The sequence below is a fragment of the Gorilla gorilla genome, chromosome 2 (genome assembly GCF_029281585.2).
Source record: "Gorilla gorilla gorilla isolate KB3781 chromosome 2, NHGRI_mGorGor1-v2.1_pri, whole genome shotgun sequence".
Taxonomy (NCBI): Eukaryota; Metazoa; Chordata; class Mammalia; order Primates; family Hominidae; genus Gorilla; species Gorilla gorilla.
In genome coordinates this window covers 20,203,949-20,219,227 of record NC_086017.1, presented here as the reverse complement: position 1 = coordinate 20,219,227, position 15,279 = coordinate 20,203,949, and the positions used below count along the sequence as shown (strand labels likewise).

The 15,279-nt window shown below is 50.1% G+C and overlaps 1 protein-coding gene across 13 annotated transcripts in view; it reads left to right on the top strand.

Moving 5' to 3' along the window:
• ATP2B2 (ATPase plasma membrane Ca2+ transporting 2) overlaps positions 1 to 15,279 on the top strand; it is a 385,217-nt gene that overhangs the window by 320,795 nt on the left and 49,143 nt on the right. For 7 of the 13 annotated variants that reach the window (XM_004033609.5, XM_055383610.2, XM_031009126.3 and 4 more), the window contains 5 exons: positions 920 to 952; positions 2,104 to 2,163; positions 8,169 to 8,210; positions 9,043 to 9,201; positions 11,807 to 12,021. In XM_004033609.5, coding sequence (XP_004033657.1) covers positions 920 to 952; positions 2,104 to 2,163; positions 8,169 to 8,210; positions 9,043 to 9,201; positions 11,807 to 12,021 — 509 coding nt within the window. The remainder of the gene's footprint in view (positions 1 to 919; positions 953 to 2,103; positions 2,164 to 8,168; positions 8,211 to 9,042; positions 9,202 to 11,806; positions 12,022 to 15,279) is intronic. The other 6 variants (XM_031009131.3, XM_031009134.3, XM_004033608.5 and 3 more) reach the window with 3 other exon arrangements.

Genomic DNA, 15,279 nt, shown 5'->3' with positions numbered 1-15,279 from the left:
GAAGGGAAATGAGAGGACAGATGCCTCCCCCACTGAGTTTTAGGGGCAGCCCTGCTCCCTCCAGCTCTCAGAGGCCAATCAGGCACAGAGCTTAGGTCGAGACTGAAGATTACTTGTTCCTGAAGGCAAAACCCATTTTCTAGGGGGTCCCCTAAGATTATGGTGGCCCCTCCAGCAGGACAATGGGGCTGAGCTGTGTTCTGGGAAATTAGAAGGCTGGAGAGAGTAAAGGGGTGCTGAGGCTGAAACTGAGGAAAGAGTCCTGACTAAGAGTCCCCGAGGACATAAGGAGAGTGTGCACATGCTGAGTTTGAATCTGTGGTAGGATGGCTGAGCCCTATTCCACAATGACAGCAGTTAGGCAGATCTGAGCAGGTAGGCAGGATGCAGCAGCCTGTACTCGTTGTCTTCCCCTCACTGAGGCTTGAGTGAGGGGAAGACACCCCCAGACTCTTCTATGGGCCAGATCTGTGGTTTTTAAAATGCTAGTAGGGCCAGATCTGTGGTTTTTAAATGGCAGTAGGAAGACAACTGTCAACTGCCCCAGAAGCACAGTTCAGGGTCCTTCGCTGAGCATGCACCTGCACTCCTGTGAGATGGAGATGTCAGAAAAATAGCCTCATGTAGAAAGAAGATGGGGAGTGTGGAAGGGATGTGGCAGAGGAAGCCTGGGGGAGCAGTCCAGCATCTCAGGCCACCATGAGCAGCATGGCCTCAGCTGGGCCCCCTTTGCCCTCCCATCCCATCACCTCCACTAGGAACATTGCTTAGAGCCCACCACATGTCCCCATTTCAGGATGACCCTAGGTGTATGGCCATGTGTGAATGCACATGTGTGTTTGTGTGTGTGTGTGCGCGCATGGGCAGATGAGGCTGTGTGCTTCTCCTTCATTAACATGTCTCAAAAATCATCACACAGGTGTGAAGAAGGGGGATGGCCTTCAGCTACCAGGTACAGTAAGACACCCTCAGGGTAGATGGGCTTTTAGAAATAGCAGCAGGCTTTGGTCATTGGGCCCTGCCCCTAGACCACCAGCACACAGCTGGAGGAGGCCACATGCCTGCGGGTGGCTCCACCCCCCAGACCCTCCTTTGTGCCCTCATGTGATGCCAGCCCTGTGGGACAAGCCAACACCCCACTCCACCCTCTTGCCCTTACAGTGCCTCACCCTACCAGCCAATGCCAAGTGGTACCACCCCCATCTCTACACCACCCTTAGCCCTGCGTACCAGCATGCAAAGCTTGCTCACCATCATAGGACCCTCCCCTCAGGCCCTGCTCTCCCCACCAGCACCCCCAGGGAGCCCATGCCCTCACGCAACAGTGTGCTTCACCCAGTGGGGCCTCTTCCTGCCCATAGAACACTATTCCCCACCCCCAAGAAAGAGCAAAAGGTGTGAATTTAGCCATCTCATATCACTTTTAATTTCTAAATTAAGAAAAATTCACTAGTGCCTTTTCCATCCCATATACAAAATGCAACATGCTTGATGTCACCTTTTAAATTTGGGGGGCATCTCACATGAGAGTTCCCAAAGCAGTCTCTGGAATGCCGGTTAAGGAAGGAGGCAATGGCCTGAATCAAGGGCATGAATCCAGTTAAGTCAAAGTCATCACCATTAGCAAATGTTCTGCCAGAACACCCTGATGCACAGAGATGGTGGTCGTGGAGAATACTCATTCTGAGTGGTCCGTGCCCACGCTGCACTGCCCAGTGAATATTTTTCCACTCCTGGCCCCCAATGGGCAGCCAGATCTCCTCATTTCATGGAGCCCTCTCTTCCAGGGGACTCTCTTGACTGGTTGGACCAGCAGGGTCCAGACCTCAGCACAGACCAGCACCATCCCAGCTAACCACCCTGGTCATCCACCATGCTTTATTCAAAAGACCCTCCATGTCTGAGTTTCTCCCCTCAACCTCTGCGGCATCTCTATGGAACATTTCACCCCCACCCCAAATTTGAGTTTCTTGGTTTCCAAAGGATAATTTTTTTTTTAAGAATAGAGTCATGTTATCTCCCCGCAAGTTGGTTCATGTCTTTGTCGTTGTTGCTTTTCTCCATTGTGACACTGCATTTTCCATCCCTCCCACCCCCCTGCAGCAGCAGACGGTGCGGCAGCTTCAAATGCTGCAGATAGTGCGAATGCCAGCCTAGTCAATGGTATGTCTCCCACGGCAAGCTCCTGGTCGTGGTTGGATGGGCGTCTCTCACCCCCACCCCAACTCTGGGCTTTCTTTCCTTGTTCTGGACTGCACAGATCTCGGATGTGCATGGGCCGCTGGGACAGTCACCTTCTCACATGGGGCAGGCGCTTAAGACAGGAGCCACAGCCGGGGGAGTCAGCTCTGCAACCTGTCAGCCTCACAGCTGCCAAAAACGTGCTGGCTTCTGTTGGGCCCTTGACTCCCCATGGAGCCCACACAAGAGACAAGACTTTGGCTTCAGATTGGCTCCCAAGAAGGAGCGTCCCACCTGGCGTGGCCCTCTCCTAAGTGTATTCCTGGCCCTGGCTTTGGGAAGAAGGCCTGGGATCAGGGCTTGGGCTGAAGCTGGCATCTGGGTCCCCAGCAAAGGCTCTAGTCCTCGACTCTAAAATTTCCTCGAGGCAAGGGGACCCAGGCCGGGATTCAGCTACTTGGCCCTGTCCTGTAGCATGGCTGAGCCACCAGTAAATAGTTTTTCCTCTTCTCTTTCACGGAGCCAACGGGCAGGGGGTTCGCTTGGGCTCGGGCCTGGTTCTGTCCTTCGGATGTGGACTGGTGTTTCTTGCTGTTGCCTGTGCTGGAGCATTTGTCCTGGGTCACAGGGGTGGAGGGTGGGAGAGAGGGGCTGCCACTGTGTACTGGGGTCTGCATCTTAATCTCCTTACACACAGGCAAGGAGGAATTCCATTCACTTGCCCCAAAGCCTTTAGAAGATTTTGGATTTCTATCCCCTTCTGGCTTCAGAGCAACAGACAAGGCTTTTGTTTACTCAGATACCACCCCTATCCCCAAATAAGGTGACATAATAGTCCCCCAGGCTACTCCTGAACAGTTGAGAGCCATTAGGGCTCCATCATGAAAACATTGCCCCAGAGGAGCTGAGGGCAGGGGAAAATCTTTTTCCCACCGTCTCTGCATACCAGGCACTGGGCTGTGGGTTTCTCATCCATTATATCATATCATTCACTTCTCACCACTCCTGCAAAACATGGAGACTTGTTCCCCGCAGCCTCCCATCCCCTGCCCTAGACCTCTCCCCAAGGCACCTGCATTCAAAGTGACCAAAGATGGAAGCACCTAGTAGGTGTCAGGGCTGAGTAAGGCACTTCTGCGAGCAGTGCCTTGCCAAGAAGGACTAATTCTGGTGTGGGTCTATTTTAGGCACAGGAGGAGGAAGGACGACAGCTTGGGGAGTAGGGTGTCATGCCTCAGGGAGGGGTGGCTGAGGGTGACAAGGAGAACCCATGTGGGCAAACCCATGGCTGAGAGAGAAGGAACCTAGAGGGGGCACCCACTTCACCCCAGCAGTGAGCCTGCTGAGCTTTGTGAACATACAGACCCCATCCAGGCTGGCCAGTCTCAGAAAAAAGGGCAGCTTTACTTCCAAACTGCAGCAGAAAACCCCAAATATCCCAAGAGAAACTGTAGGAAACGTTCGTTTCTTGACCACCTACTGTATACCAGGCACTGCTGAAAGCATTTCATATTCACCATTTCATTTAATCCTCATGACACCCCCATGATACAGGTTTTATTGTCCCCACTTTAGAGATGAGGAGACTGAGGCTCAAGGAGACCAAGACACTAGCCTAAGGTCACAGAGCTAGAAAGTAGCAGAGCTGGGATTTGAACCCAGAACCCAGACCTGGCTGGCTCTAAAGTGTGTGCTTCTCCTCCTGATCCAGGATTTCCCAGTGGAGTGTGTCTTGTAAGTTTCACAAGGATGTTAAGAGGTCTTTACCCCAAGAAAAGGATTCTGTGGTCAAAGATGTTTGAGAACCACTGGATTGAATTGATCTCTTCCTGGTTACAGAATTAGTCCTGGTTACAGGACTGCTCAGAGCCTTGAATATGCTGGTGTGTAGCGGAGAGTTACAGAGTCACACAGAGTTTCCTAGGCTGATTTGACTGCAAGACCTTTCCTGGCTGAATCCTGTGGAATTGGTCTGCCCCATAATATACTCTGGGAAATAATGCTCTAAGCCATTGCTATTCAAAATGTGATCACAGGACCCAAAGCCTGCACATCACCTGGGAGCTCCTTAGAAATGCAGAATCTCAGTTTTTTATTTTATTATTATTATACTTTAAGTTTTAGGGTGCACATGTACCCTAAAACTTAAAGTATAATAATAATAAAATTAAAATTAAAATTAAAAAATTAAAAAAAAAAGAAATGCAGAATCTCAGACCCCACCCCAGACCAGCTGAAGGAGAATCTGCATTTTAACAGGCTTTCCAGACTCCAGGTGAGAGCACATTACAGGTGGAGAGGCACAAGGTGGAACCTCGCCGACTGAGAGAGAATTAAGTGTTCTTTCCCCTCCTTCCTCTGAGCCAGATCACAATGACTTGGATATGGAAAAAAAAAAATTAGGGTGATAATTTTTCCCTTTGACCCTGCTCCCCCAAGCCCCCAACTGAAAAATGGGCATGGTCCATTCATCTTGGAAGCATTATGATTGCCATTATTATTTAGTTATTTTTCTTTTACATTACTAGTGTGTCACTATGTAATACATGACCTGTAATCATGGTTATAATCACAGTTAATTATACATCATGAGGCCAGGCGCAATGACTCATGCCTGAAATCCTAGCACTTTCGGAGGCCGAGGCAGGTGGATTGCTTGAGGTCAGGAGTTGGAGACCAGCCTGGGCAACATGGTGAAACTCTGTCTCTACTGAAAATACAAAAAAAAAAAAAAAATTAGCCGATCATGGTAGTGGGCACCTGTAATCCCAGCTACTTAGGAGGATGAGGCAGGAGAATTGCTTGAACCCAGGAAGTGGAGGTTGCAGTGAGCTGAGATCACGCCACTGCACTCCAGCCTAGGAGACAGAGTGAGACTCTGTCTCAAAAAAGAAAAAAAAATTATACATCATGGGCTGGGCACAGTGCTTCGTGCCTATAATCCCAACACTTTGGGAGGCCGAAGCAGGAGAATCACTTGAGGTCAAGAGTTTGAGACCAGCCTAGACATCATAGTGAGACCACATCTCTACAAAAAAAAAAAAAATTTAATTAGCTGGGTATAGTGGCGCACATCTATATTCCCAGCAACTCAGGAAGCTGAAGTAGGAGGATTGCTTGAGCCCAGGAGTTCAACGTTGCAGTGAACCAAGATCACGCCACTGCACTCCAGCCTGGGCAACAATAATAATAACACATTACTACTAACTCCCAACGTTTACACAGTGATTTTCCAGTGCCTTTCATAAACATCACCTTAGTTGATATCAGCCCATTTCACAGAGGAGAAAATGGAGGCACAGGGAAGAGAAGTGGTATTTCCCAAGTCTCCCAGGTAGTGGTCTCTCTCCCCAGAGCTTGTGTATCAGGTCAGCTTACCAGGAATCCTCCCAATCCATGCACTTCACACCCATGCCCTTTGTGATGCACAGAGAGAATAGACCCATTTGGAAAAGGTGCATCTGATTCCAGATACAGAGAAGGGCCTCTGAGACCCCACCTGAGGGCTCAGTCTTGGACCCCATTCCTAGCTCTCCTGAAATACAGCCCATCTCCAGATCCCACATGGGGCCAAAGCTGGCTGTTCCACCATAGTTCAGGGCCAGGCGAGCACCAGTTTGGCCAGGAGAGCCCCAAATAAGTCCCTCGCTTCTGAGAAACCAGGCCATCTGTGCCTGAGCACTCCCAGAACATCCTTCCCTTCCTCCAGCATATGCATTGGTGATTATTTTTCTGATCACGTGTTCACCCTGGAAATAAAAGAGGAAATTGCTAGCTGGGCTTAATGAGTGCACACACCGGCTATTGCATCTGATAATATGCAATGCAAATAAAGGCCCCTTTGAGCCTTCTAAAACCAACTATTGAAGTGGAGTCCCCTGGTGCCCCTGAGCCCAGTCAGTAAAATTATTTAAGAAAATAAAAATAATTGTTGTTATTCATTCCTGCTTACTCTAAAAAGCTTTTTTCTCTGGTGTTTTTTAATCCAGTAGAAAGAATTTTACAGTAGAGACACAGGGGGTCTTTCACTTTAAAGCCCAGGATGGGCAACTGATCCTTTGCCATGGGAGGCCATGGGGACAGTTCTGCACTTACCCTTGAACAGACAGTGCTGGGCGAGGTTCGGGGAAGCCACTTCTCCCCTCTGAGTCACCCAGAAAGTGGGCACAGTGACAGTGATGAACTAATCCTGCAGCCATGGGGTTATTCCGAGGATGCTCCTAAATGCAGGCTGCCTCTGAACTTCCCTTGGCCTCAGTTTCCCCATCTATAAAATGAGAGTGATGAAAATCCCTCCTGCCCCACCTTCCAGGGATACTGGGAAGACTGACAAGAGATGACACTTGCAAAAGCCCTTTGAAACTGCAAAAGGCTGAACCATGCAAGTGATTATTATGAAGGTAACTGGAGCACTCTGGGAGGTGAATGTCTCATCCTGTTTTATGAAAGTGGAAGCTTGATGAGATCGGGAGATATAAAGCCAGCAGCTAGTTGGTGGTGAAATGAAGACTTCAGGAACCCTGTCCCAGCAGTGCCACCTCAACTTCCTTCCCCTGGGCTCAGAGGGGCTGAGGGGTGTCCATGGTCTCCCTGACGGCAGCTTCTGGAGAAGCAATGGCAGGACAGAAGTAGGCACGCACTTTGGGGCCAGCTCTCCATTTACCCATTGAGACCCAAGCAGCTCATCTCCCTCTCTGAGCCTCAGTTTCTCATCCATAAATGGGTATAATACAAGCACACCCTTCATAGGTGAGGCTGTGGTGAGGATTAGATGGAATCTCAGAGCTTATGTGTGTGCCCAGCACATGGTGGACTGTCCTGGAATGTGAGCTGTGAGAATCACCATTGCAGCCATCATCCAAGGGTGGCCAACCTTCTCAGACCCCTCCCAAGGGGGCGAGGCCTGTTGGCAGAGCAGGCAGAGCTCTGGGTGAGCATGCAGGCCCAGTAGATGGGAGGGTGCTGGCGAAGGCAGGTGTGCTAGGCAAGAGACAGAGGCCTCCATTGCCCACATTGCACACCAGCCCACAAGCTCCTGGCCAAGGCTGGAGTGGGGGCCTCCCAGGCAGCTCTGATGAGTCGGTGGGGGGCAGCCAGATGCAGCACCAGGCCCTGGTATGGAAGGGGGTGCCCACGGACACTACTTAGCCTGCTGCTGTAGCCTGAGCCATACCCCTACCAAGGGGTCAGCACCCCCATTGGGGACCAGAGCACTTCACCAAGAACCCGGCCACACTTGAGGTCCCTCGTATACCACCATGGGGACCCCTGATCACTCTTTGTTCTGGTCACTCTCAGGGGCACTGGGCAAGGGGTCATCCTTGGGTGGCTTCACACTCTTCAGAGTGTGAAGGAGAAAGATCATCCCTCTTGAAGGCCAAAACTAAGGAACACATTGACCTCAGTGCCTTGTCCAAACTCCTCTCCATTCTAGAAACACTGTCTCCTCTCTCTCTCTCTCTCTCTCTCTCTCTTTCTCTCTCTCTCTCTCTCTCTCCCCCTCTCCCCCTCTCCCCTCTCTCGTCTGCATGTTTTCTTTTATGGGAAAATGAAAAGGATGTAACTGAACAAGTTTCCCTTTGCCTTCTCTCAACCCAGAAAACACCAAATCAGTCACAAAAAGCTTGGTGTGGGGGCCTGAGTGCTTCTCTGCTGCCTCCTCCAGCAGACTCTAGTCCCCTGCACCCTCTGATACTGCCCTTTGATCTGTAACACGCTCAAGGCCAAAAGTATTCCAGCAGAAACCTCCCTCCTGAGTCCCCTAGAGAATCAAGAGTTGCCCGGCTGGCAGGCCCCACAGCTAAGGTGCGGCCAGGCCTGCTCCTGCTTCAGGGCCCTCCCCAACCCGCATCCCCACACAGAGGGATGCAGTCAGCACGGCCCTCCCTTCATCTGTGACATTAATGTCTGTGGCCTGTTGCGTCTTCGTGATGACCGACCATGTGTTGTCTGTTCTCTGTTGTCTGTTAAAATTCTTTGTCGTGTAGGTAAAATGCAGGATGGCAATGTGGACGCCAGCCAGAGCAAAGGTAACCCTTTTGTTTTAACCGGCGTTTGTCGTCCCTGAGGCCCCTCCCCACCGGCTCTGACAGTCACACCAGAGACAGAGACTGGCAAGGGCCAGAGGCAGACACATCCACTCCTACAGGTGTCTGACGACCTTGGGGGTGTAGCTGTGATTTGCATGGTACCAGGCCAAATAAAGAGGTGTCCACCGGTGAGGAGGGGGATACCCACGGGCCAGCATCTCCCTAGCCTTTGAACTCTGCGCCCCATTCAGCTGAAGACTTTGAGATCCTTAGAGGTTGAGGGGTAGGGAGTTTGGCTCAGTCTCTGTCCAAAAGGATCACGGGCCCTCCCGTCCATCCTGCATGAAGAGGCCACGCCAACTGGGATAGTGACTTGGCTCCCATGGCTGCCCTCTTTTACGTTCTAAGCCTCCTTTTTTGTCCCTCCTGTCTAGTGGCTACTTAATATCCCACAACAGTTCCCAAGGACCAGCTGGGTAGAGCCCAAGCCTGTCTGTCTTGTCTGAATGTGGGAAAGGACAAGGGACCACCTGGGGTAGGACTCACGGGCTTGTTCAGGCCGAGAGGGGGATCCAGGGTAACAGCATCAGTCCCTGCTGTGTCCCAGATTCCAGGTCTGAGGCAGTGAGTGCCACTGGGATCCATAGCTCCGGCTGGAAGAGGCAGGCCCCCATCACAGGACTTCTGTACCAGCCATGCGGGGCTCAGTCCAGGCAGTCAGCACCTACCCTGGGCAGGCAGGGGTGGGTGCCAGCGTCTCCACCCTGTGGGCTGACCTGCATGTGTGTCTATGTGTCTGTGTGTATGCACGTGCGTGATCTGCCCCCTGCAGCCAAACAGCAGGACGGGGCAGCCGCCATGGAGATGCAGCCCCTCAAGAGTGCCGAGGGCGGCGATGCTGACGACAGGAAGAAGGCCAGCATGCACAAGAAGGAGAAGTCCGTGCTGCAGGGCAAGCTCACCAAGCTGGCTGTGCAGATCGGGAAGGCGGGTGAGTGCAGCAGGTGGGAGGCAGGGGACAGGGCTCACAGGGGGACCCCAGGCAGAGCCCTGCCCCATGCTCGGCCTCAGTTACCTCATCTGCAAAGTGGGGGGCTTGAATGAGTGCCTGAAGCCCACCTTTCTCTACCACGGCACCCAGTTTGAGTCCTGTGTACAGAAGGCACTCCATTAGCACCCAGTGATACAGAAGAGTGAAGCTCGAGCAAATCCAAGGCTCTGGTAGCAGACGGCCTGCCTTCTTGTCCGGCAATGGCTGTGAGAACTTGGGAAAGTAACTTCTAGCTCTGAGCCTCTGTATCCTCATCTGTAAAATGAGGATAATAGTTGTGCCCACTTCACAGACTGCTGTGGGAGTTAAAGGAGACTGCATACAAAGCATTAGCACTTGGCAGGTGCAGCAGCTGGAGAGGGTGCAGGGCCTGAATTTCCAAGCAACACAGACTTTATCCTGAGGACAGTGGGAGCCATGGAAGAGACTTGAGCAGAGGAAGACAAGAATGGGTTTGGGCTTTATCATGACCACCCTGGCCACAGTGCAGAGGAAAAACTGAAGAGGTTGAAGGACAGTGCCAAGAGCCCAGGGAGAAACCCATGGTCTGAGCCCCCGCACAACAAACTGGGCCTCCCAACTAAAGTGGTAACTGCAGGTGATGGCTGGTGACAGCCCTGCTGGCCCAGCTGCAAAGTGAGCCCCCGACCCTCTGGCATGGCCTAGGCTTCCCCTCCCGGGTAAGGAGGTAGCAAATGCCAAGGCCTTCCCACCTGGCTGCTCGATCCTTTGTGGCTGTCTCCCCAGCTCTAATTATAGACACCACGGCATGGGGAAGGGAAGCAGATTACAGGCTTGGCTGTCTATATTTAAACTTGGGGGCCTGGTGACAGCTCCCGGCTGCTGGGAGCTTGGCTTCCAGCCCCTCCGACTGTCAGACAGGGATGGAGCCGGCTCTGAGGCTCCGCAGCTGGAGGTGGGGGTGGAGAGCTATGGGCCCAGGGATTTCCTCTATCCTCTATCCCGCCATCGCCACCGCCACAGGCAGAAGACTCCATGGAAACATGGCACTGACAGGGCCGGGAACTAAGCGATGAGAACAACCCCATGGCCTTCAAAGTCCTCACTCCTCTCCCTCCTGCACCTCGGCCCTGCCGAGAATGGAGTTCACAGTCAGGCACTCCTGGGTTCACAGCCCATCTCTGCCTCTCTCTTTGGCTGAATTCCCTGAGATGGGTAGGCAGGGGATCTGTTGACAGGGTGCTCTCAGGTGAGACCTGCAAGGGGCACAGGACCACGCTAGGGAAGAAGCCGGGGGCAGCTGAGATTTCCAGAGAACTCCCAGCCTCTCCCGATCCCATGGGAGCTCTGGAGCAACCCAAATCCATCCCTGCCCACCTCTGCTGAAACCTCCTCTGTGACTCCCACTGTCCTCAGGATAAAGTCCATGGCTGCCCAGAACTCTAGGGTCTGTCCTACCTCAAAGCAGATGGCTGGGCTTTGGGACTAACACATCAGCCACTGGATGTTGGCCATCAGGTTAAGATGGGAGTGCATTCCCAGGCACTTCCCAACAAGGGGACCCAGTCACCTTAGCAGGCTCCTCCTCTGTCAGAGTCTGCGGGTGTGAGCAGTCTCCGCAGCACCTACAGTAGCACCTGTAGCAGATGGGGGATGGGCATGCTAAACTAAAGAGGAAGCCCCAGGGGATCAGGATGGGTCCCCAACTGCGTTCCTACCGTTACAGCATTTCTCTTGCCTGTGGCTGCAAGCAAGTCACTTCCCCTATCTGAGCCTCAGTTTCCTCATCCAAAAAAAAGCCACCTGCTGTTTCCTCTACATGGAATGTTCTTCCCTAGGTCACCATGCGACTGGTGTCTGCTCAAATAACACCTCCTCCAAGAAGCCTTCCCTGGCCACCCTAGCTAAAGTAACCACTCCCTACCCCTGTCCCCCATGTCACTTTCTATCACATCATCCTGGCCTTTTTCTTCACATGTGTCGCCATATCTGAAACTGTCTTGTTCATGTATTCGTTTTTTTGTTTCTTGTCTTCCTCCTCCTCTAGAATGTCTGCTCCTCAAGGGCAGGAACTCTTGTCTTCTTTACTGCTGTGTCGCTAGTTCCCAAACTAGGAACTAAGATGTGCCTGGCGTGTCATAGGTGCTCAAAAGGTATTTGTCGAATAAATGAATAAATAAATGATACCAACTTCACATCATTATTGTGTGAAAGCTCAATGCAAACCATTCCTCATTTATTCACACAGTCACTCGGCACACATCTCTTGAGCACCTACTATGTGTCGAGCACATACTATTGTCGAGCACTATGCTGGGCACTTTGCATGCACTATTACCACATTTGAGCCTTACAAAATCCTGGGGAGGAAGTATGCATCCCCATTGTACAGAGCAGGAGACTGAGGCTCGGTGAGGATCAAGGTCTCAAGAACTTGCCACAGGTCATAAAGCAAGGAGTGGCAGAGCTGGGAGGTGAGCTGGGGTCAGCCTGACCCGGAGCTCTTTCAGCCAAAGATTTGGTCCACACCACCCCCAGCCTCCACTTCCTGGAACCCCCCGAGCATGTGTCCCTCACATTGCAGGCTTGGTGATGTCAGCCATTACGGTGATCATCCTGGTGCTCTACTTCACTGTGGACACCTTCGTGGTCAACAAGAAGCCGTGGCTGCCTGAGTGCACGCCCGTCTACGTGCAGTACTTTGTCAAGTTCTTCATCATTGGCGTGACGGTGCTGGTGGTCGCCGTGCCCGAGGGGCTCCCTCTGGCCGTCACCATCTCGTTGGCCTATTCGGTGAAGGTGAGAGGGGAGGAGAGCAGGACCAGCCGGCTGATGCAGCTGCAGCTGAGGGCCTGGGGGAATCACTGGGGCTGGTGCTGGGGTTGGGAGATGAATGAAGAAGCCCCATAGACCCCCTAGGAGCTTGGAAGAAGAATGTATGCAGGACCCCAAAACTCTGACGCTTTCATAGAGTCCAGGGGCCTGTAGCAAACCAGAGAGCCATACCCTGGCTGAAGAGGCAGCTGTTATTCATCCCAGCCACATGCCGCCTTGCAGGGGTGCAGGCCCAGCATTGCCACATTGTCACCTTTTTCCAAGAGAAGCCAGAAATCTGGACTTAATGTAGACTCTCGTGATTTTTAGACATTGATAATCAACTCAAAAATTTTTAAAAAATAATAAAGACATCACCGTGCAAGCCAAATTCATCCTTACCCCACCAAATTTACGCAGAAGTCTGGCGGTCTCAGTCGTAGGCCCCGCGGGCAACTGTAGCGCTTGTAAAACTCATCACAGAGGTGGCTCCCTGAAGTGTGAGGGGTAAGCCAAAAACAAAAAGGAAGTCTGATTTCATAGAAGCCTCCTCCCCTTGGGAAAGAGGCTAAAAATATAAGAAATTTTAAAGCAGTTAAATGAAGAGCTGGGGTCATGAATGTTTTCCGGGGAAGCTTGGTCTGGGACCTTTCTAAGCGCTACCCTGATGGCAGAGCTGCACCTCCACCTGCACCCAGGCCATAACTGTCTGCAGTGCCCAGTCGCTGCGAGTCTGACCCTACTGGGTCACCCCCAGGTTCTCACACCCGGGTCTCATTTTCTTCCCTTTGCCCCATGTTTTCTCCACCTCAAAGGGCCGGGCGTAGGGCTTCTGTTTCCCAGTGCCCCATGCCAGAATGTCCCTGCGAGGGTGGAGGCGTGGCCATGTTTATAAACGAGGCATTCACTCTGAGAAATTGGCAGAGCCTCCAGAGGGCATGGTGAGCATCAGTTTCCAAGCTGGAATTTGGGCTGGGCTCTCCGATGTAATTTCATACAGAAAAGAGATCTCTAGACAGATGCCAGAAAGTGGCAGTTCTGTGTAACAAATACGGCCCTTATCGTCTTCCTGTTTTAAGGTTCTTGAAGAAACGCCATCCCCACAAACCAAAGCCCAAACAGGCCACAACAAGAGGCTACTTTGGGACCCAGGGCCAGCAGAGGGTGACTGTTATAGAGCCATGAGTAGGGGGCCTCCACAGCCACTTCACTGAGCCTGGGGATGTCCTTGAAAGTTGCACAGAGCTGGTTTGGGAGAATCATATACAGATGATTTTAGGCCTCTGCGCCTTCTGCAGTTCGTATCTCTGGCACCCGCTACCTTCGCTCATCTTAGGTAGTGTTGAAGTTAGGTACTTTTACAGTCACTTGATAAACTTAGGAGAGCACCCCAACACAGGAGAGGCAGACTGTGCCCTCTCTGAGCCTGGACCTGGGAGCCACCATCAAGAGCACAGAGATGACTGACCACTTAGATCAGCACTGCCCAAAAAGAGACAGAATGTGAGCCACGTGTGCAATTTTCAGTTTCCTAGTAGCAGCCAGACGTGGTGACTCATGCCTGTAATCCCCAGCACTTTCAGAGGCCGAGGCAAGAGGATCGCTTGAGCCCAGAAGTTCAAGATCAGCTTGGGCAAATAGTGAGACCCCATCTCTACAAAATAAAATAATTTTTTAAAAAAGAAGAAAAAACTCCTAGTAGCTACATTATTTTAGAAAAGTAAAAAGAAACCAGTGAAGTTAATTTTAATAATATAATTTACTTAACCCAGTATGTCAAATCCAACATTATTATCCAAATTATTATCAATCCAATGTGTGATCACTATAAAAATTATAAATGAACTACTACTTTTACATTTTTTCATAATATCCTCTAAATCTGGTGTGTATTTTGCACTCACAGCACATTTCACTTCAGAATAGCCACATTTCAAGTGCTCAGTACCCTATACGTGTAGTCACAATACATGTGACTACCATATTGGATAGTACGGACTTAAAGATTCTTGAGCCCAACAGACAAACCCTCTTCAGAGAGTGCAGGTGGGCTGAGGCCCAATAGAAAGGTCCAGGCTGTGAGGTTAAATGGAGGTAGGTTCAAATCCCAGCTTTAAACCCCTCCGGGTGTGTGATCCTGGTCAGGTCACTTTGCGTAGATTTCTTCAGTTGCCAAAATGGATTACCAGAATCTTTTCCTGTGCCACAGAATTCTTAAAACATCGGACAATAAGTAATTCGCAACAAGGCTTTGCAAACTGTAACGTGTTGCAAATTCAAGTTGCTGTTGATCATTCAACATGCGTTTATTATTACTATTATCACAAGTTATAGTAGGAGAAACTGCAAGAGAATATAATCCTACTAATATTCATTTTTAGGAACATAAAGCTCTATTAAAATTATTATTCTTTTTTACCCTGGTTATAAAGAGTTATAATGAGGAGCAAAAATAAAGGAAACCAAATTCCTAGGCACAGCCTAGAACTCCATCTGATTCAGCTACTATGTCAGGAGGGCCTGCATGAAGAACAGTATTTCCTTGAGAATTACTTCATTTGCATTACTTGTTTGAGAGCCTAGAAGAAGGTATGAGTGTGGAGTTGGGCCAGAGAGAAAAGAAGGCAGATAGAAGAAAATATTGTGTATAGGAATATTCCATTTTTGTTATAAATTTCAAAAAAAATGGATGTTGATATACAAGATGTACCTAGTTCTGGATGGTAGCTAATAGTTGATATGTTTTCTTTTTCCCTTTTGTGTATTTTTTTAAAGAAATGTGTGGTTTTTATTATGTAAGTGATATATGTTAGTCATAGAAAAGACAAAAATCTGTAATTCTATCACTTAGCAATAATGACATTAATACTTTGATATTTTTCCAGATATTTTCCTGTATCCTAATTTATTTACTTTTGGTAAAATGAAAATGAGAATGAAAGCCAGGCACCAGTGAAAGATAATACATTTGAGAAAATTCATGACCAAAGAAGGAATAGTTACTTATGTTAGTCTATAAGAGAAAAATACTTAAAGTACTCAGAGAGGGAACCAACCTTATTTATCTTTCCCCCTTTTTCCCATAAAGAATGTAGATTACTTCTATAATCCAAATTAATAAATTCAATTAATTGAGTCTTTTAAATGGTTCAGATACTAAAAGAGAAAGGAAAGGGCCACGCACAGACAAAAGAAGCCCAGGTATAGGAAGCAGCAGCAACCAAGATCCTTTACAAGTGCAGG